Source organism: Muntiacus reevesi, chromosome 3 (assembly GCF_963930625.1).
Source record: "Muntiacus reevesi chromosome 3, mMunRee1.1, whole genome shotgun sequence".
In the NCBI taxonomy this organism is placed as follows: Eukaryota; Metazoa; Chordata; class Mammalia; order Artiodactyla; family Cervidae; genus Muntiacus; species Muntiacus reevesi.
This window is the reverse complement of record NC_089251.1, coordinates 234,577,730-234,598,866: the sequence shown is the minus strand read 5'-3', so window position 1 is coordinate 234,598,866 and position 21,137 is coordinate 234,577,730. Positions and strand designations below refer to the sequence as shown.

The 21,137-nt window shown below is 41.0% G+C and overlaps 1 protein-coding gene across 3 annotated transcripts in view; it reads left to right on the top strand.

The window, feature by feature from the left end:
* ITGB6 (integrin subunit beta 6) overlaps nucleotides 1-21,137 on the top strand; it is a 138,083-nt gene that overhangs the window by 79,648 nt on the left and 37,298 nt on the right. For all 3 annotated transcript variants that reach the window (XM_065931623.1, XM_065931622.1, XM_065931621.1), the window contains exon 11: nucleotides 19,834-19,923. In XM_065931623.1, the coding sequence (XP_065787695.1) occupies nucleotides 19,834-19,923 (90 nt within the window). The remainder of the gene's footprint in view (nucleotides 1-19,833; nucleotides 19,924-21,137) is intronic.

Genomic DNA, 21,137 nt, shown 5'->3' with positions numbered 1-21,137 from the left:
GGACAGAGGAGCCTGGCAGGCTACAGTCCATGGGGTCAAAAAGAGCTGGACACGACTGAATGGCTAAGGACACATGATGTGTCTAAAGCATGAGGACAGGGACCCAAACAATTTGTTTTACCACCAAAAGGCCCTTCTCTCTGCAGGTAAAAAAGCCTTCTATAATTAACTCTGTAAAGAGCAGAGTGGATCTCACTCATCTTTCTGTTTAGACCAATTCTCAATACAAAGTAGATTCTCAGTAAATATTTGAATGAATTTCTTTTCTAAAAAAACTGCAATGCAAGCACTTCATCTTATCTCAAATAGGGTCAAAATTTCTAAACAGGGACATGGAGTTTTGTGTGACAAATGTCTGTCAAGGTCAAGGGAACCCATGTACAAGGGTAGGTAGGGGTACCTGACCCATCACTATGGTCATCTGCATCTCTGGCTATTGTTTCTCCATCCTTCCACTTTGGACCCAGATGGTACCAGAGAGGGGAAGGAACACTCTGCTGTCAGTCTTGGGGCCACCTTGTAGAATAAGCTCCAGAGCCTTCTTGTGTGTGTGCTAAGTCACTTCAGTCATGTCTGACTCTTTGTGATTCTATGAATTATAGCACACCAGGCTCCTCTGTCCATGAGATTCTCCAGCCAAGAACAGTGGAGTGGGTTGCCATTTTCTTCTCCAGGGGTTCTTCCTGACCCAAGAATTGAACTCAAGTCTCTTATATATCTTGCATTGGTGGGTGGGTTATTTACCATTAGTACCACCTGGGAAGCCCCACCCTCATCCCCCCAGCTTTCCTACTAGTCTGTGAAAGGAAACCCCCTGAATGATTAACCACTTGATAGTCATTAATCTAAAAACAAGCATGAAAGGTGTTACAGTATGCTATGAGCCTGATATTTCAGAAGTGTGGCTTTTGAAACATATACAAGCTTCAGTTTTTCAGGAACCAAAAACCTAGTTTTAATTTCACTCTTTCTTCTTTTTCCTCATCTTTTGAGTGTTTCACCACAGTAAGGGAGTTGAAAGGAGGCAGAAAAATTAGGGAGGGAGATAAAACAAAAATTGGACCCTTTGCCACTGTTAGCCTGTTTATTATTGTTTAGTTTTATAATATCCTCTGCTGAAAAGGATCAACACAAATTTGCTCCAATGAAAATCCCTTTATCACTAGCCTCAGGTTTTAATTAAATAAAAAGACTGGACCAGATGACCTCCAGCTTTGGCAGTCAATGACTCTGCACCTGGAGGTGGGGGATCACCACAAATTCCAATGATTTACACACAGATAAAGTACAGCTAGTTGTAACATGGCTAATTTCAGTGAATGGTCTAAAACATTGTCCTTTATCTATCAACCCATCCTGTAATGGGGTATTCCAAGTTTATGCTTTTAGTGAAAATATAATCATTTAGGAATTAAAAAGATAACTTTCTGGATTATGAGTTGATAAATTGCTCTTAATTCAAGGGTTATAGAAAAGGATCTTGATTTCTCTTTGTTTAACGGTGTGTGCGTGCATGCTCAGTCACTTCAGTTGTATCTGACTCCTTATGACCCTGTGGACTATAGCCTTCCTGGCTCCTCTGTCCATGGGATTCTCCAGGCAAGATTACTGGAGTGGGTTACCATGCCCTTCTCCAGGGGATCTTCCCAACCCAGAGGTCTAACCCAGGTCTCCTGCATTGGCCGTTGGGTTCTTCATCACTAGCACCACTAGTCCTTGTTTGAAGGTACCAGGGAATAAAGACAAAGGAGAGCCAGTTGCCCACACTTTCCTTATTAATTAACACTCCCTCAGAGAGGGAATATTTGGAAATAAAAACTCATGTCCTTGGATTATCAGGGTAAATTGGATAGAAGTATTTTCCAAATTAATTAATAAGACAGAAACATGAAAAATCATCAGTAGTTACCCTCTAGAATACATAGAGTAATTTTCTTCTGAATAACTTGAAGACTCATAATCCAGAAAAAAACACACATAAAAAAAGATAGGCCCATTCATGTAGAAATATGGGATTTCACCAATACAAGATCTAGATATATCAAAAGTATGCAATACCAAGAATGTCTAACATTAAGAGAACCAACATGCTATTGACTACAGTCATTCATTCATTCATCAAACATCCAGGAGCCAGGCCAGGGTTGGTGACTAGAAAGAAGAAGACACAATGCCTGCCTCAAAAAGCCCCATAGCACATTAACAAACTCATAAGCCAATGATTTACCTAAAGAACACAATATTTTAGAGACCCCCAAGGGAGAGTTTTTCTGAGGGGGCAGAGGTTCACATCAGTCAATGTTTTTAACGCTTTCCTAGTCACCATTTTTGTTAGGAGGGACAGCAAATTGATTGACAATCAAAAAACTACCTTTGATGCTAAGGGTACCATTGGAACTGAGGGCCAGAGAGGATCAGTAACTATGACCATGAGAATAAATGAGAAGGTTTGCTGAGGGCTTAGCAGGCGGCTGCTGTGGTTAAGTAATTTAACTCACTTTATTATTTAATCTCCTTTTTACTGCTATGTTCTATGTGCTGTGCCTTGTCATTCAGTCACATCTGACTCTTGGCAACCCCGTGGACTGTAGCCCACCAGGCTCTTCTGTCCATGGGGATTCTCCAGGCAAGAATACTAAAGTGGGTTGCCATTCCTCCTCCAGGGTATCTCCCCAACCCAGGGATCAAACCCAGGTATCCCAAATTTCGGGCGGATTCTTTACTGTCTGAGCCACCAGCGAAACCCCAGAATACTAGAGTGGGTAGCCTATCCCTTCTTCAGAGGAACTTCCCAACCCAGGAATCAAACTGGGGTCTCCTGAATTGCAGGCGGATTCTTTACCAGCTGAGCTACCTGGGAAATCCCTTTTTACTGCTGTAGCACCCAAAATAATCCAAAAGCAAGTTGCATGTGAGAGCCAGGATTTGAACCCAGAGAATCTGAGTCAGCCCCACCACTGAGGTAAGTCACAATTGAACCTGGGTTTTTGCAGTGAAAGAGCACACCCATTCCTAGCTGTCAGGTCAGGAGAGGAGCAGCCGTTTCACAGAGTAAACAGCTTTCAAAGTCGCTGAACTGTCGGAGCACAAAGCACAAGGATACAGCAGAGCATTTCCTGCAAACGACAGAGATCTTCAAGGCCAGTGAACACTGGATTTTACTTACCATTGCTGTAAACTTAGACAAGTAGAGCAACCTGAAAATGTGTGGGCTTGAAAAGAGAGACACATTTGGATTCTGCCTTGTGTGTTATTTAAGCTCTGAGCAATAAGAATGGATCCCACAACTAGAGAGTTTATGCCATTGGCCACCCCACCAAAAACACCTGGTCCCTAAATTGACCACTACCAAGGTCCTGGCCAGGTGGGGAAAAGCAGACACATAGTCTGACACAGGTTGTAGGTCTGTTATGATGATACCCTTCAAGTATATGGAAAAATAGAATAACACAATGAACACTCCCATACCTACTGGCCAGCCTTCTTCAGTGTTGACATTTTGCCACTCTATTTGCTTCAGATATCTTACAGAAATAAAACATTCCAGGGGGCTTCCCAGGTTACACAGTGGTAAAGAATCTGCTTGCCAATGTAGGAGACACAGGGTATGCAGGTTTGATCCCTGGGTCAGGAAGATCCCCTGAAGGAGGAAACAGCAACCCACTCCAGTATTCTTGCCTGGGAAATCCTCTGTCCATGGGATATAGCGGTGGGCTATAGTCCACGGGGTCGCAAAGAATCGGACAAGACTGGACCACTGAGTGCACACACACAAAACATTCCAGACCCAGTTGTCTGCTGTGTAATTACTAACTCTGACGCCACCTCCCTCTTTCCTTCCGTAGAAGTCGCCAGTATCCTAAACTTAGTGTTGATCATTCCCGTGTTTATTTTGAGTACTATTAAAAACATATGTCTACCCATAACTAATTACATAGCTTGGGCTCACAAGTTAAATTTCATCCTGTATATATTATTTCTACAGGTTGCTTTTTGATTCAGTGTTATGTGGTTGTTTTTTTAATTATGGTAAAATATATACAACATAAAATTTACCTTTTTATGGATTGAGTATATAGTTCTATGGCATTAAGGACATTTACATTGTGATGCTCAATGTTACTTTTTGAGGCTTATCCATGGAGACACTAGAAGCTCTTGCTTACTCTGTTCCACCGCTTTACGTTTTCCACTACGTGTATTTACTGCAATATGTTCATTTGCAACTGAGGGCTTCAGCTCATTTCTAGTCCTGCAGCTTTACAGTGTTACAGTTGTTGCAGCCACAGACACCCTTGCAGGCATGTTCTCTGTTGAGGATGAACCTCTGAAAGTGAAGCCCCTGGGTCACAGGGGAGGGGCATCCTCAACTCTCCTGGGTATATCCAAGTTGTTTTCCGAGTGGTTTATCAACTACTCTTCTGCCAACAATATGGGAAGTATGTTAGTTGCTCAGTGGTGTCTGACTCTTTGTGACCCCATGGACTATAGCCCACCAGGCTCCTCTGTCCATGGGATTCTCCAGGCAAGAATACTGGAGCGGGATGCCATTCCCTTCCCCAGGGGATCTTCCTAACCCAAGGATGGAACTTGGGTCTCCTGCATTGCAGGCAGATTCTTTACTATCTAAGCCACCAGGGAAGGCCTAACAATGTGGGAGTGTAGGGGGGAAAGAAACAGAAAAAAGAAAAAGACACACATTAAATTGCTGTTTTTTTGATGATAAAATTAACATGTTATTTTTTTTTAAAGAATGGGATAGAGAAAAGCACAATGAAGAAACTAAAGATCACCCATAAATTCACCACTTGGACACAGTTAACCATTCTTGACATTTTAGGATAAGTCCTCTCTTTTGTCTTTACATACATTCACATGCTTTAACATAATTGGCATCAGACTGTATATATTATGTTCAAATTTTTAGAATGCATTTATATATTTATAGGCTTATAAAGTCATAAAAATCAGATTGCACTTAGTTATATGTCAAACAACTGCTTTTATTAATAAGAATAACATTAGATGAAATTGAGGTGATTCTACAAGATTCTGAATCAGTGACTGCCAGATTTAAAGGGTGTATGTTTTCAAATAAAAACACACTTGCCCCCCACCCCCAGCAGCTCCAGAAGATCCATGTTTACTACACTTTTACCTACAGGTTATGTTTTTACATATTCAAATAATTATTGTTGTTGTTCAGTCGCTAAGTCATGTGTGATTCTTTGTGACTCCATGGGCTACAGCATGCCAGGCTTTCCTGTCCTTCATCATTTCCCAGAGAGTATGCTTAAACTCATGTCCATTGAGTCTGTGATGCTATCTAACTATCTCATCCTCTGCCCTCCTCTTCTACTTTGAATTCAAATGATACTTGGTTACTTCATTGAACATTCATGCAACATCTTTAATAGGAACAGCAAATTATTTCTAGTACCTGTTTTCTTATCCCTGAAAGCTCCCTATCGATGAGGACATCTGTGAATAAACTCAGTTTCTTCAGAGGCTCATCTCCAGAATGCCAAGTGCTCAAAGCCATGTGATGACCCTTCCATTTCTAGGAAGGCCCAGAGCGTGCAGGGACTCAGTTACCTGTCTATCTCCTGTAGCCTTTTCTACAACTGCAGGCGGCCACTCGGTCTGTGCTCACGTGCTCAGTTGCTTCAGATGTGTCCAACTCTTTGTGATTCTATGGACTGTAGATCGTCAGGCTCCTCTGTCCATGGAATTTTCCAGGCAAGAATATTTAATCCATGCCCTCCTCCAGGGGATTTTCCTGACCCAGGGATCAAACCCATGTCTTCTGCATCTCCTGCATTGCAGGCGGATTCTTTACTGCTGAGCCACCAGAGAAGCCCCTGTGTCTGTGGGGCTGGCCCAAACTATCGTTATGCTGAAAGGAAGCTCACCCTGGCTTGCATCACCATGCAGATTTTAATTGTATCTATGTGTACTCTCATCACACAGCCTTTTACACAATTATTGAGGACTTTAAGGCACAAGGGACAAATTAAACTGATAGCTCCCAGGCATAAGAAAAGTTTGATAGTATTATATATTTTTAACATTATGGCTAATTACCTGAAAGAGCCCAAACTATGCTACAAAGTGGCCACTATTTGTTACAACATAGTTCAGTATTTTGTTGCTCTTACAGACTTGAATCTTCAAAATGTAAACAGAAAATTTTTAAAACAGAAAATTCTGTTGAGCTTGAACAGTTTGAATGCATTTTATTTAGTAATTCAGGAGTTGGCATACTTTTTCTCTAGGGTTGCCAGATTTCACACATAAAAATACAGTCTGTCCAATCAAATTTGAATTTCAAATAAACAACAAATAATTTTTTATGTTTTAGTATGTTCTGTGCAATATCTGGGCCACATACTAAAAGTTTTGGAAGAATTACTAAAAGAAAAAGGGAGAATCATGTACAGCATTGGGGAATAATGGAAGAGGAGAGTGTGGGATGTTACTTCCAAAGGATCTTCAGGGACTATCCCTTTCAAGAAATGATTACAAATAAAGCAGCAACTTGAAGGGTTGTGTACACAAATTCACAATCTGATGTGAGCTGGGGTAGAAGGGGATGGAGTGGGAGGCTAAAAAGGTAGGCTAAAAGCAAACTCCTCAGTCTTGAAAGCCAAGGAAAGTAAGCATAGTGTTATTCCATGGGTAGGAGGTATTAGAAAACACTACTTTTGTTGTTGAGTAGAAAACAGATGTCACAGGTGTATGATAAATTGAGGATTCCATATGGATTGGGTGTGTATAGTTTTAAAATCATGGCACCTTTATTTTCCAAATTGCCAAAGCTCTTCCTGGAAACCTCCTCCAGACAACAAGGATGATGTAGACAGGCCATTCTACACCAGGCATTCTTAAACTTTAGCTCTCATTAGAATCACCTAAAAACTTTCTCAAAAACACAAGGCCTGGGCCACACTGTGATCCAATTAAATCAATATCTCAGGAGACCCAAGCATCAATATTTTTAAGCCTCCCTTGGTATCTCCAGTCACCCAAAGAGTCTGTTAAAATATAGAATTTGATTTAGGAAATCTGGGCTGGGACCTAAGATTTTACATTCTTTTGTTTTCTTAAAAAAAATTCACATGTAAATGACATACAACATTATATTAGTTTCAGATGTGTGACATAATTCAGTATTTCTATACACTGCCCATGGGGTTCACCACAAAAAGTGTAGTTAACGCCTGTCACCATACATAGTTACCAGGGTTTTTTTTCTTATGATGGAAACTTTTTTGTTTTTTAAACTTTTTATTTTGTATTGGGTTATGGCCAATTCTGTCAAAAATGACAGAATGATCTCTGTTCATTTCCAAGGCAAACCATTCAATATCACAGTACTCCAAGTCTATGCCCCAACCAGTAATGCCGAAGAAGCCAAAGTTGAATGGTTCTATGAAGACCTACAAGACCTTTTAGAACTAACGTCCAAAAAAGATGTCCTTTTCATTATAGGGGACTGGAATGCAAAAGTAGGAAGTCAAGAAACACCTGGAGTAACAGGCAAATTTAGCCATGAAGTGCAGAATGAAGCAGGGAAAAGGCTAATAGAGTTTTGCCAACAGAATGCACTGGTCATAGCAAACACCCTCTTCCAACAACACAACAGAAGACTCTGTACATGGACATCACCAGATGGTCAACACCAAAATCAGATTGATTATATTCTTTGCAGCCAAAGGTGGAGAAGCTCTATACAGTCAGCAAAAACAAGACCAGGAACTGACCGCGGCTCAGATCATGAACTCCTTATTGCCAAATTCAGACTTAAATTGAAGAAAGCAGGGGAAACCACTAGAACATTCAGGTATGATCTAAATCAAATCCCTTACGATTATACAGTGGAAGTGAGAAATAGATTCAAGGGGTTAGATCTGATAGACAGAGTGTCTGATGAGCTATGAACAGAGGTTTGTGATGTTGTACAGGAGACAGGGAACAAGACCATCCCCAAGAAAAAGAAATGCAAAAAAGCAAAATGGCTGTCTGAGGAGGCCTTACAAACAGCTGTGAAAAAAAGAGAAGCACAAAGCAAAGGAGAAAAGGGAAAATACACTGATTTGAACGCAGAGTTCTAAAGAATAGCAAGGAGAGATAAGAAAGCCTTCCTCAGCAAACAATGCAAAGATATAGAGGAAAACAATAGAATGGGAAAGACTAGAGATCTCTTCAAGAAAATTAGAGATACCAAGGGAACATCTCATGCAAGGATGGGCTCAATAAAGGACAGAAATGGTATGGACCTAACAGAAGCAGAAGATATTAAGAAGAGGTGGCAAGAATACACAGAAGAACTGTACAAAAAAGATCTTCATGACCCACATAATCACGTTGGTGTGATCACTCACCTAGAGCCAGACATCCTGGAATGTGAGGTCACGTGGGCCTTAGGAAGCATCACCACGAACAAAGCTAGTGGAGGTGATGGAATTCCAGTTGAGTTATTTCAAATCCTAAAAGATGATGCTATGAAAGTGCTGCACTCAAAATGCCAGCAAATTTGGAAAACTCAGAAGTGGCCACAGGCCTGGAAAAGTTCAGTTTTCATTCCAATCCCAAAGAAATGCAATGCCAAAGAATGCTCAAACTACCACACAATTACACTCATCTCACATGCTAGCAAAGTAATGCTCAAAATTCTCCAAGCCAGGTTTCAACAATACATGAACCATCAATTTCCAGATGTTCAAGCTGGATTTAGAAAAGGCTCTAATTGAGCCAGAGATCAAATTTCCAACATCCTTTGGATCATTGAAAAAGCAAGAGAGTTCCAGAAAAATATTTAATTCTTCTTTATTGACTATGCCAAAGCCTTTGACTGTGTGGATCACAATAAACTGAAAAATTCTGAAAGAGATAGGAATACCAGACCACCTGATCTGCCTCTTGAGAAATCTGTATGCAGGTCAGAAAGCAACAGTTAGAACTCGACATGGAATAACAGGCTCGTTCCAAATAGGAAAAGGAGTATGTCAAGGCTGTATATTGTCAGCCTGCTTATTTAACTTACATGCAGAGTACATCATGAGAAATGCTGGGCTGGATGAAGCACAAGCTGGAATCAAGATTGCCGGCAGAAATATCGATAACCTCAGATATGCAGATGACCCCACCCTTATGGGTGAAATCGAAGAACTAAAGAGTCTCTTGGTGAAAGTTAAAGAGGAGAGTGAAAAAGTTGGCTTAAAGCTTAACATTCAGAAAACTAAGATCATGGCATCTGGTCCCATCACTTCATGGCAAATAGATGGGGAAACAGTGGAAACAGTGGCAGACTTAATTTTGGGGGGCTCCAAAATCACTGCAGATGGTGACTGCAGCCATGACATTGAAAGACGCTTACTCCTTGGAAGGAAAGTTATCACCAACCTAGACAGCATATTAAAAAGCAGAGACATTACTTTGCCAACAAAGGTCTGACTAAAGCTATGGTTTTTCTAGTAGTCATGTATGGATATGAGAGTTGGACTATAAAGAAAGCTGAGTGCTGAAGAATTGTTTCTTTTGAACTGTGGTGTTGGAGAAGACTCTTGAGAGTCCCTTGGACTGCAAGGAGATCCAACCAGTCCATCCTAAAGGAAATCAGTCCTGAATATTCATTGGAAAGACTGATGTTGAGGCTGAAGCTCCAATACTTTGGCCTCCTGATACAAAGAACTGACTCATTTGAAAAGACCCTGATGCTGGGAAAGATTGAGGGCAGGAGGAGAAGAGGATGACAGAGGATGAGATGGTTGCATGACATTACCAACTCAATGAACATGAGTTTGAGTAAACTCCAGGAGTTGGTGATGGACAGGGAAACCTGGCATGCTGTAGTCCGTGGGGTTGCAAAGAATCAGACACGAGTTCAAAAGCAATTTTTCTCTTAGCAACTTTCAAATATGCAATGTGAAATGAAAGTTGTTCAGTCATGTCTGACTCTTTGCAACCCCATAAACTACACAGTCCATGGAATTCTCCAGGCCAGAATACTCGAGTGGGTAGCTGTTCCCTTCTCCAAGAGAATCTTCCCAAGCCAGGGCTCTAACCCAGGTCTCCCATAGTGCAGGCAGATTCTTTGCCATCTGAGCCACCAGGGAAACCCCCAATATGCAATACAGTATTATTAACAATAGTTACCATACTATATCTTACATCCCATGATTTATTTATTATATAACAGGACATTTTTAATAAAATAAAATAAAAAAACAGGACATTTTTAACTTTTGACTCCTTCATCTATTTCACCCATACCCCCTCCCTCTTAATCTGGCAACCACCAGTCTGTTCTCTGAATCTATTACTCTGGCTTGTTTGCTTTTATTTGATTTATGTGTTTGTTTAGATTCCATATTTGTAAATGAAATTATATGGTATTTGTCTTTTTCTGACTTTTTAACTTAGTCTAATCCCCTCAAGGTCCATTCATGTAGCAAATGGCAAGATTTTTTTTAAATTGCTGAGTAATATCCCATTATATATGTATACAACATCTTCTTTATCCATTCATTCATTGATCTGCACTTAGGTTGTTTTCATATCTTAATTATTGTAATAATGCTACAGTGAACATGAGGTGCATGTATCTTTTCAAATTAGTGTTTTTATTTTCTTTGCATAAATACCCATAAGTGGAATTGCTAGATCATATGGTAGAAATAATTCCATGCATGTGTGGTCAATCAATCTATGATGAAGGAGGCAAGCATATACAATGGGAAAAGGACAGTCTCTTCAATAAATGGTTCTGGGAAAACAGGATGTCCATATATGAAAGAATTAAAGTAGACCACTATCTTCTACCACACACAAAAATTAACTCAAGATGCATGAAAGACTTGAATGTGAAGACCTAAAACTGTAAAACTCCTAGAAGAAAACGTAGGCAATAAGCTACTCTTGACATCAGTCTTGGCAGTAATCATTTGGACCTGACTTCCAAAGCAAAGGCAACAAAAGCAAAAGTGAACAAGTGGGACTACATCCAACTAAAAAGCTTCTACGTAGCAATGGAAACCATCAGCAAAATGAAAAGGCAGCCAAAGAATTTAAGAAAATTATTTGCAAACCATATTCCTGATAAAGGGTTAATATATGAAATGTATTTTAAAAACTCATACAATTCAATAGGTTTTTTAAAAATCTGATTTTAAAATGGACAGGGGGCTTGAATAGATATATTTCCAAAGAAGACATGACCAATAGGCACATGATAAGATACTCAACATCAGGAAATGCAGATTATCAGGAAAACGCAAATCTAAACAATAATATTACCTCACACCTGTTAGAAATACCTATCATTAAAAAGACAAGAAATATGTATTGGCGCGGTGGTAGAGAAAAGGGAACCCCTGTGCATTGTTGGGGAGAATGTAAACTGGTACAGCCACTATGGAAAAGAGTATAGAGTTTTGCCAAAAAGTTAAAAAAACCAATGAGATTTTGCATCTCTCAGAAGGTTCTGATGCTACTGGTCTACCCCAAGCCCCTTCTTTGAGGAGAGTGGGCCATTTGGTCTTTAGCAGTCCTCATCTACCCAGACACCTGCTTTCTATTTTTTGGTCCCTTCATTGTCTTCCTACCAGTCATCCTTCAAGTTCTATTACCTGCGTTTTGGTCTGCAAAGCACAGAGGCTGCTAGCTACTGACCCCAATGTGTCTTCCAGCTTTAAAAGAAGCTTTCCAAAGCTTTGGGACTTGCATCCGCAATCCATCCAAAAAAGCAGGCTACCCTTATTAAGAGAAGGTCTGAAGTATCCTCAGGAACAAATACTCAGGGTCACCCCTTTGTTCTCCCTGCCTCCATTCTCCAGTGGCTCTCTGTGCATTTGTTTGTCTTAAAACAGTCACGCACGGTGGGCCCATTCTTCTCCCCTTATCGCTCTGTGACTGCTGCCTAGCACTCGTTCAGCTGAGCACTGCGGCTTCTTGGCTGACAAGATAATTACATTCCTGGGCAGACAGGGAGAAACAGTGGGAGTGCTCAAAAGTTCGAAGCCGACTACCTAGTCATTGCTGGTGCAGACTTCAAGATCAAGCACCTGATCTAATTAGCACACCCCCATTCCTGCCCGCCAGATTGTGGAAAGCTGACAATTAAAAGCCTGAAGGCAAAACAGGTATCACGCAACTGAGAGAGACATTCACGCTACCCTGTGCCAGAAACAATTACGTATTCTTTTTGGAATCTTCAGTGTCCTAGTAACACAGTCGAGCCTTGGGGTAAACTTTTGCATAATACTGAGAGCCCTGCTTTACCATAATGAACAGGAGAATAAAATCTCACAAGAATGAAAGACCTCTTGGGAAGAAATCCTTCTGATTACCTTCAGAAGGCCTTATTTCAGTCAAACCAGCTGGCCCCTCGCTCTGGAAGAAGCACACTGACTGACAAAAGCAAGCCTCCATCCACAAAGAGCTGTTTTCCTTTGGCCAGATAAATAGTGCAATACAGTCTACAGGGAAAAAACATGTGTTTTGCCTCGATGGTTTCATGACTTCCTACATTTCTTTCAAGATGTAGCCTTCAATTTGAAAGCGATTACAGCCACTTTCTTTCTACTTTGAGAAGGAAAGTGTTCTATAATCTCTAAGCCCCTACATATATAAGTATCAGCCATTATTTTCTTAACTTTCTAATGAGACTCCCCCTTGATGGCTGTTGGCATTTGCACAGTGAGCAAGGGGAGCTGAGCGAGCACTGGCTTTGAAGTCAGGATCTGTTTCTACCATGTATTAGTTCTGTGACCAGGTAAGGTACTCACTTCTCCAGCTAAAATGAAGGCTTAAAATCTTTAAAGGTTAAAGAAATCAAAAGAGCCCTAGCAGAATGTTATGGGTTGAATTATGCCCTACCCCCAACCCCAAAAATATGTTAAAGTCCTAATATCTAGTACCTCAATGTGACCTTGTTTGGAAATAGGGCCTTTCGGGTGTAGTTAGTTAAGATGAGGCCATACCTGAGCAGGATGGATTCAGTAAGACTGGTGGTCTTAGAGAGATGCAGAAGAGCAAGCACCAAGAGACAATGGAGGCAGATTTGGAGTAGTAATCTACAAGTCAAGGAAAGCCACGAACAATCAACAACCACCAGGAGCTAGAAAGAGGCAAGGATAAGATTCTCCCCAACTGGTTACAGGGGGAGCATGAGACACTTACTCTCAGTCATCTGGCCCCTAGAACTGTGAAACAATTTTTGTTTGTTGTAAGCCACCAAGTTTGTGGTACTTGGTACCAGCAGCCCCAGGAAGCAAATGCATCCAGCTAATTTAGGCTTATTCACTAACTTCTCTCTGGCTCACCAATGATGTCACTAGACCAGAAGAACCATTTCCGGGCACATACTGTCAGTGGTCTGGTCAAGAGAGCTAACTTCAGGGCAGAGCATGACAGGTGGGTCTAACTCAACTACTTCCTGGCTGGTTGGCCTTGGGCGAGTTAACAACTCTCTGGGCCTCACTATCTTGGTATAGTAATGGATATTATTACAGATAATAATGGCACCTAAGTACAGTAATAGAGCTTCTGTCAGGTAGGAACGTCAATGCCCCTTATTCTCTCGCAGATCATAGTAGTTCAGTGGATCAGGCAAATTCTGGGGCCTTTATCCCCCTGAGCATTGTACGCTCATCACTCCAGACCAGTGAGCCATGTGGAACTGAGGAGACAAAGAACAATAGGATTCCCTCCTCAGCACTCCTGCAATTTCCCTGAGGCCCATCCAGAGTCCTCAAAACAACAGATTCTCCAGGAGTCTTGAGTTTCTGAGGATGCAGGCGCCAAATGCAGGAGGTGCTTAGAGATGTCAGGAAGCTAGCTAGGACCTCCCCATCCTTTCACGAGGCCCCCTGAATTAGTAACTGCAGCTTAGGTGGGCTCCGTCCTGAAACCGACTCCTGTGAAAGGTGTGAGATTAACAAGCAAGTCAAACTGTTCTATGAATGCCGAGGAGTTTGCCCAGTGTACACCTCCCTTAGGCCCACCCCCCAGGTAGAAGGAATCCTGGTAGGAGTTAATTATTCCCTGTGGCCAACACCCAAAAGATCTGAGACTACTTCAGAATTACTGGCACTTTCTCCAAGTTAGGTGACACCTTGCTTCCCAGGTGGCGCTAGTGGTATAGAACCTGCCTGCCAATGCAGGAGACAAGAAAGATGCCAAATTCGATCCCTGGGTTGGGAAGATCACTTGAAGGGGAGCATGGCAACCCACTCCAGTGTTCTTGTGTGAGAAATCCCATGGACAGAGGAGCCTGGAGGGCTATGGTTCACAGGGTCACAAAGAGTCGGATGCGACTGAAGCGACTTAGCACGCATGCATTGATTACCACCGAGAAGCATTGTCTTGATGACAACAGAATTTTTGCCTCTGTGCATTTTCTCATCTCAGAACACCCATATACTGTGGGTTTGTTTCTGCTGTGTGGATGTGCCTAAGAGCAGAACTGCTAGGTCAAGTTCAGCCACAGTAACGACTGCCAGTTTTCCAAAGTGATGGTACCAATCTAGACTCCCGTGGGAAGTACGTGCGGGCACCGTCAGTTTTTTCCATTGTAGCCACTGTACTGCGTGCACCCTGGCATCTCATTGTGGTTTCCATTTGTATTTATCTAATGATTAATGATGCTGAACACTTTTCACATATTCTTTTGCCTCTTACACACACACCACATATATATATACTATACATATTTTTGTTGTTGTTGTTTGTTTAAACTAAAAGAAGTCTTTTCCTTGCTGGTATATAGGAGTTGTTTGGACATTCTGGTACTGAATCAGATTCGTGTGTTATAGATACTTTCTCCCACTCAGAGGTTTCTTCTCATTCCCTTAAAGGCATCTTTTCAGAGAAGGAATTCTTAAATTTATTTATCTGTCTTTTCCTTTATAGGTCATGCTTTGGTGTAGGGCATGAAGTTATTTCCCCTGACTTCTATCTATAGTGAGAAAAGTCAAAACAGTGGGTGGGCTTTTAGAGGAGGTGTAATGACCTGGTGGTTCAAATGGTAAAGAATCTGCCTGCAATGCAAGAGATGTGGGTTGATTCCTGGATCAGGAAGATCTCTTAGAGAAGGGATTGGCAACCCACTCCAGTATTCTTGCCTGGAAAATCCCATGGAGAGAAGAGCCTGGTGGCCCACAGTCCATTGGGTCGCAAAGAGTGACTGACACTTTTGCTTTCTTTTTTTTTTTTTTCACAATGACTGGGAGGTAGTTAGTACAAGGGAGGATTCTAGGGGCTGATTGTGTTCTATTTCTTGATCTTGGTAGTTACACTTGCTTGTTTACTTTTTAACTAGTCAGTGAACTATATACTTATTCCTTGTACATTGTGTATATGCGTTATACTGCTACTAAAGTTGTGAGAGAGGGAGAGAGAAAATGCACAAACAGGAGCCACTAACGAAAGAGATTTTAAGATAATGACCAAAAAAAATACCGTGAAAGACTAGAGAAAATATTTGTAAACAGTATATATAAGCTCATAGATTCTTAATCTTACAAGCCAACCTTGTAATAAATATATTTTAGCAGGAAAACATTTAGTTGGTATAGTTAAAGAATAAGAACAGTGGCATTGGTTAACCATATAATGTTGAAAATAAACAGAGCTGAATGTAAAATCCCTCCTATTAATGAAGCTCCAAGAAAGAGTTAAGCAAGCACAGAGCCTGAAGAGAAGCAGCAGGTTGCTCTAAATATTTGGTTTTACAAATTCTTTATTAAAATGCTACTAGCAGATAGATGGCAAGTTGAGTTCCGACTTCTCATCCTCTGCTGTGTGCATGCTAAGTCACTTCAGTCATGTCCGATTCTCTGCGACCCCATGGACTGTGGACTTCCAGGCTCCTCTGAACATGGGATTCTGTAAGCAAGAATACTGGAGTGGGTTGCCATGACTTCCTCCTGGGGATCTTCCCGACCCAGGGATCGAACCTGCATCTCTTCTGCCTCCTACATTGGCAGAGGGTTCACTAGCGCCAGTGGGGAAGCCCCCTTCCTCTGCTAAGGAGCATTACAGTGTGGTCTGTACAAAATGGTGGCCGATGAGCCTGAGGTGGTGGGGAACCCACTGCTAGCTGCCAGAAATGTCACAAGAGAAGGATATCAGGGTCCAGGAGAGTCACCACCAAAGGCAAAAACCCGATCACGATGTCCAGCAAGGATATAGCTAGTAATAAACCATATCGCAGAACAGAGCCAGGCTCTGAACCTGAAGACGAGCGCTAACCCAACAGGAAGCGCCATCAAAGCAGTAGCGGCAGTCCCTTCGGGAGCCGTCTCTCCCAAGGAGAGGACAGCAAGAGAGCATCAAAAGCAGCCAAGGGGCAGCCAAGGTCCTCAGCCCAAGTCTCTGAGAATAGCAACCCGAAAGCCCACCCATGGTGACCTGGGGTGGCAGGTGTGTGGATCTGCAGTTCCTCTGCCCTCGGGCAAGCCCCAGAGCGCACCTGATGGCCAGTCTGGCAGTCAGACACCAGAGGCCCTGAACTTAGAGACACTGTCTGAGAGGACCCTGGTACGCGCAGGTGTGGACTCAGACACGGTCCTCTGAAAGCTTTGATGCCTGCCGGCTAAATCTCCCTTTGTCCTTGTCTTATCCTCTACCCTTGACAGACAGGAGAATTCCAGGGAGCAAATGGAGACTGTTGGACAAATAAACTTTTCTGAGATGGGGGCAAAGTGAGCCAAAAAGAAAAAAATAGGGCTTGATGAAGGAATCAAGAAAATGAAGGTGAGCAGAAAAAGCCAACCTTGCAAATACGAATGAGAAAAGCAACCTCAGGAACTCCTGGGTGGCATGGTAGTGAGGAAGGGGAGCAAATCCATAATTAGGAAAATCCATGGACAGATAACAGGGATCACAAGCCCAGGAAATTCAAGCCCAAGCAGAGAAGTCTGCATATGTAATCAGCTCATACAACCTTGTGTTTTCAGAGTTCACCATTTCTAATATCCAAGAGTTCTCTTTCCCAATCACACTGCTATAATTTTTCACATCCAGGCATGCAAAATCACCCTTTTTCTAACATTAAACATGTTTAATCAGGACAATTTATAATAGCACTTTAGAGTTTTAGTAAAAGAGAGGCATTTGACACATGATATTTACAGTAATCATAATACTACAAGATTTAAAGTGTAATTTTTTTTTACACTGTTAGATCAGAAAGCCAAATCGCCTGTGTCCTTAGTTAGTTATTTGCACTGCTTTTACAGGGAATCAGCATCCAGAAATTAATTAATAGTCTTCCTCTCCACAATGATCAGTGTCATCCCTGGGAACTGCTAGCTGCCAACTCCTTTGTACCCTTGCTCTAGTGTCAATCAGCAAATGCTATTAACGTTAAACCACTTGTCCTAATAGCCGAAAGTCAGATGTCATACACAGGCAGGATCGTAATTATACTTTAGGAAGTGGATGGATTTGGCTTTGTTAACCAAGAATTAACTCCAAATCTGGAGGCCACTTGAACTAGTGCTTCTAGAAAATATTCATTATATATTGGTCTTGGGGATCCCAGGACATTTTTCAAGGATAACAGCTTCATGCAGAGCTAAGGGCCTTGGAATTCTTTGTCAAATGGCTCTAAACCTTTCTTTGTCAAGCTCTAAAGATTTCCTCCACCTTCTCTTCTGGGACCAGTCAAATTTACACACATTCCAGCTCCACTTGAGTGAAATCCAAGTTCCCATTTAGGTATTTGCTGCTAACCACAGTTCTCATGCTTCATGGCCCTTTTGACATGTGTTTATTTGAAAAGGTAAGTTGATGAACCGGTGCCTTCCTCATGTTTGACAAGTTCTACCTGACTTGGGGAAACCAGAGGAGGCCCCATTCAACAAGCAGTGATGGGGAGACCCAAAGGAACTCAAGGGGTGTTACCTGGATGATTACCCACAGCCCCTTCAATAATAAAATGCAGATCAAAGCAGATAGACAACTGATACTCTTAAGAGTTCAGATTTCCATCCTCTTCAAACTTAAACACAATCACAAATGGTAAAATAAGTAAAACAAAGCCCACAAATTAAAACCAAAGCTCACTTTCCCATATACAAGGAGTAGAAGGTTTGGATTTAACCTGGATGTCTACCTCTAGTGGGGGACCTCCTACCACTCCTTGGTGTGCCAACATCAGCTAGGCTTCATTTGTTCCTCTCTTTGATTCCCTTCGTCTTGATTTATTTATTTAGCATCATGATTATAATTAATAATAAAAATTAATGTAATTTGTGCTCAGTTACTTCAGTTGTGTCCGACTCTTTGCGACCCTGTGGACTATAGCCCACCAAGCTTCTCTGTCCATGGGATTCTCCAGGCAAGAATACTGGACTGGGTTGCTATGCCCTCCTCCAGGGGATCTTCTTAATCCAGGAATCAAACGCATGTCTTCTGTGTCTTCTGCATTGCACCAGATTCTTTACTGCTGAGCCACTGGGGAAGCCCCAATTCCAATTTAGTTTGGTGCATTTTTTTTAACTACTTACATGAGATAGGGTGTTAGTATGTTTGAACCTTAGGAAAAGCCCTAAATTCTTCACTCAAAGCTTATTTCTCTTTTTTCCCTACAATTATAACAAATTCAGTCGTTTAATTTCACAGCACACAAATACTTTAGAAGAGAACAGCTGACAAAATGAGTGATTGTTTCTTCTTGATATAGCACAGCATATTAGGCCTACTTAATAGATATTGTTGAATGCAATAGTAAATGAATGAATGACTTGGTAGGAGAGTGATACCTTACAGCTCAATAAGAAGACAGAAACTATTTAAAAACAAAAGAAACAAAAGCATAGAGGCTGGGGTCCATTTGGTTAAGGGTGTGATCTATCTCTAAATTTTAGAAGTCTTTGATGATTATAGAGTTATAGTTAATATTGATAAGTATGACTATTTAGTCAAGAAAAATGTCAAGGTATGCTTGAATGTCTTAATTTAAGAAGACAGTAGTCTGTCCTATATATTTTAGGAAAATTTTTGTTTGAAAATAGTTTTAAAGCGTAAACTTAAGGAAGGGATAATTTTCAGCAGTCTAGAAAATTGCTTTCTTTGCAATGCTTCATTCCTTAGCCATGTTTGATACCTGAAGGGATGAAGATGAAAGTGAATTCTCCTCTGGTGGGAATGACATCTCAGAGGAAGAAATGTACATGGCAATGTACATGGGGAATGCAGACGGTTTAGAGCTAAGTGCTGATTCACACAATCCTGATGAGTGAGCAGTGATTCCAACCAACTCCAGGACGGTGCTGACATCCCTAAGAGACTACTCATTACTGCTAGGAAAGGAGGAGTTAACAGCAAGCATTCAAACAATTCACTCCTCTGCTCTACCAAGCAACTGACCATGACTGTGAGGGACTCGAGGGACTCGGAGACCCAAGCCTTAGTTTCTGCAATGCTACAAAAAAAAAAAAAAAAAGAAGAAGAAGACAGTTCCTGGTAGTGAACTCAGAACTTTTTAGAAAAAGGATGTTCCCCAAATCAAAACTGTTATATACATATTATTTCTGAGACTTAACTCTTGTTGTGATGTCAATTACAGCCCTAGACTAAGGCCACCACAGACATTAGATTTCCCCAGCAGCCACCCAGGCCGTTTCATTTCCTGCTTGAGCTCAGGAAGCAGCACGAGGCACAACTACAGTTTCAGGACAAACGCCGTTTATTATCAGGAACCTGTTTCTCCCGGCCAGTCAAATAGAGGTGATCTCAACCAGTAGGTTGAACCCCACACTTAATGCTTCTCAGTTACAGTGAGCAAAGACTGACTTGTTTGTTTGTTTGTTTGTTTGTTTACAGAATTATGCAAAGCTCATCCCTGGAGCTACAGTAGGGGTACTTCAGAAGGACTCTGGAAACATTCTCCAGCTGATCATCTCAGCTTATGAAGTAGGATATTTTACTGTTGGGGTCTTTTTGCATTTATTTGATGTTTAAAAACTAAGAGATGTTTTAGGTGGTTAAATGCACTCTCCTTTGTTGGTAGAGATAGTGCTTATCTAAAGAAAATCTCTCTGCGTTAATGCAGCCAAAATGTAAATTTTGCTCACTTTATTTGCAGATATTTTTCCCAGAAGATGGGGCAGAAGGTAGAAAACTCATAAACCTGAGTTGTTTTTATAGTAATAACCAATAGCAGCATTGTCACCTGCAGAATTTTAATTCTACTGAAAAGGCTTCATGAGTCATACAATTAAGCTTTCCTCTTCTCTGCCTAAAAAAACACAAAACTGTTTAGATTGCCAATGAATAACAGCTATGAGAACTAACTCCACAGGCTTAATGAGGCTACATCATAACTCAAGGGAAAACACAGCAACGCACACCAGGAACACCACTTTGTAGATTCTCTGCTTTGAGGAATCAGGGAAATTTTCTATTAGTGTTATATCATATAAATACATTTTAAACTTTTTTCTTTTTTTGCCTTGTCTTTGTAAATTAGTGCCTGAGGACAGAATTCTTCCCTTAAAATAAGATACATACCTACAGGGTTGCTATGCTTTCTCTCTTTGTCTCCATTTCATAACCCAATCAACAGTGGGTGGCCTGTTGCCAACTCTTTTTATTTTGGTTCCTAAATATCACTATCAGCCCCTCTTTTGCTTTTCCTTACAAAGAAGCAAGCACACATACACACACAAAGATGAAGTCCTACATTAGGACAGGAATGAAAAAAATAACATTTTATAAAGCAGTAAAGCTCTAATATTTGCTCCAAATGTCAGTTGCATAATAACAAATGAATAAAATACTAATTTCTGATGTTTTAAAATTACAAATAAGTGATACATATGCACTGTATAACAATACTTAGCATATACAGAACCAGTGTTACCTGACATTTCAGAATCATCTGGAAGGTTTTTTTAAAATAGGTGTGTCTAGATTCCTTTCACAAATGTCTTAGGGGAACTTTAAGTGGAGGAAGAGCAACATATTTTAAGAAACTCCCCACCCCAGTTTTTTTTGACATCACCCCACCAATTTTGAGACTCTAACAGGGAAAAGCAATGTATTTTTTTTCCTCAAAGACATTTTCTCAAAGAATAAAACACAGATGGTTCATTAAAGCTATGAGATGAGGGTGTTTTTAATTCATA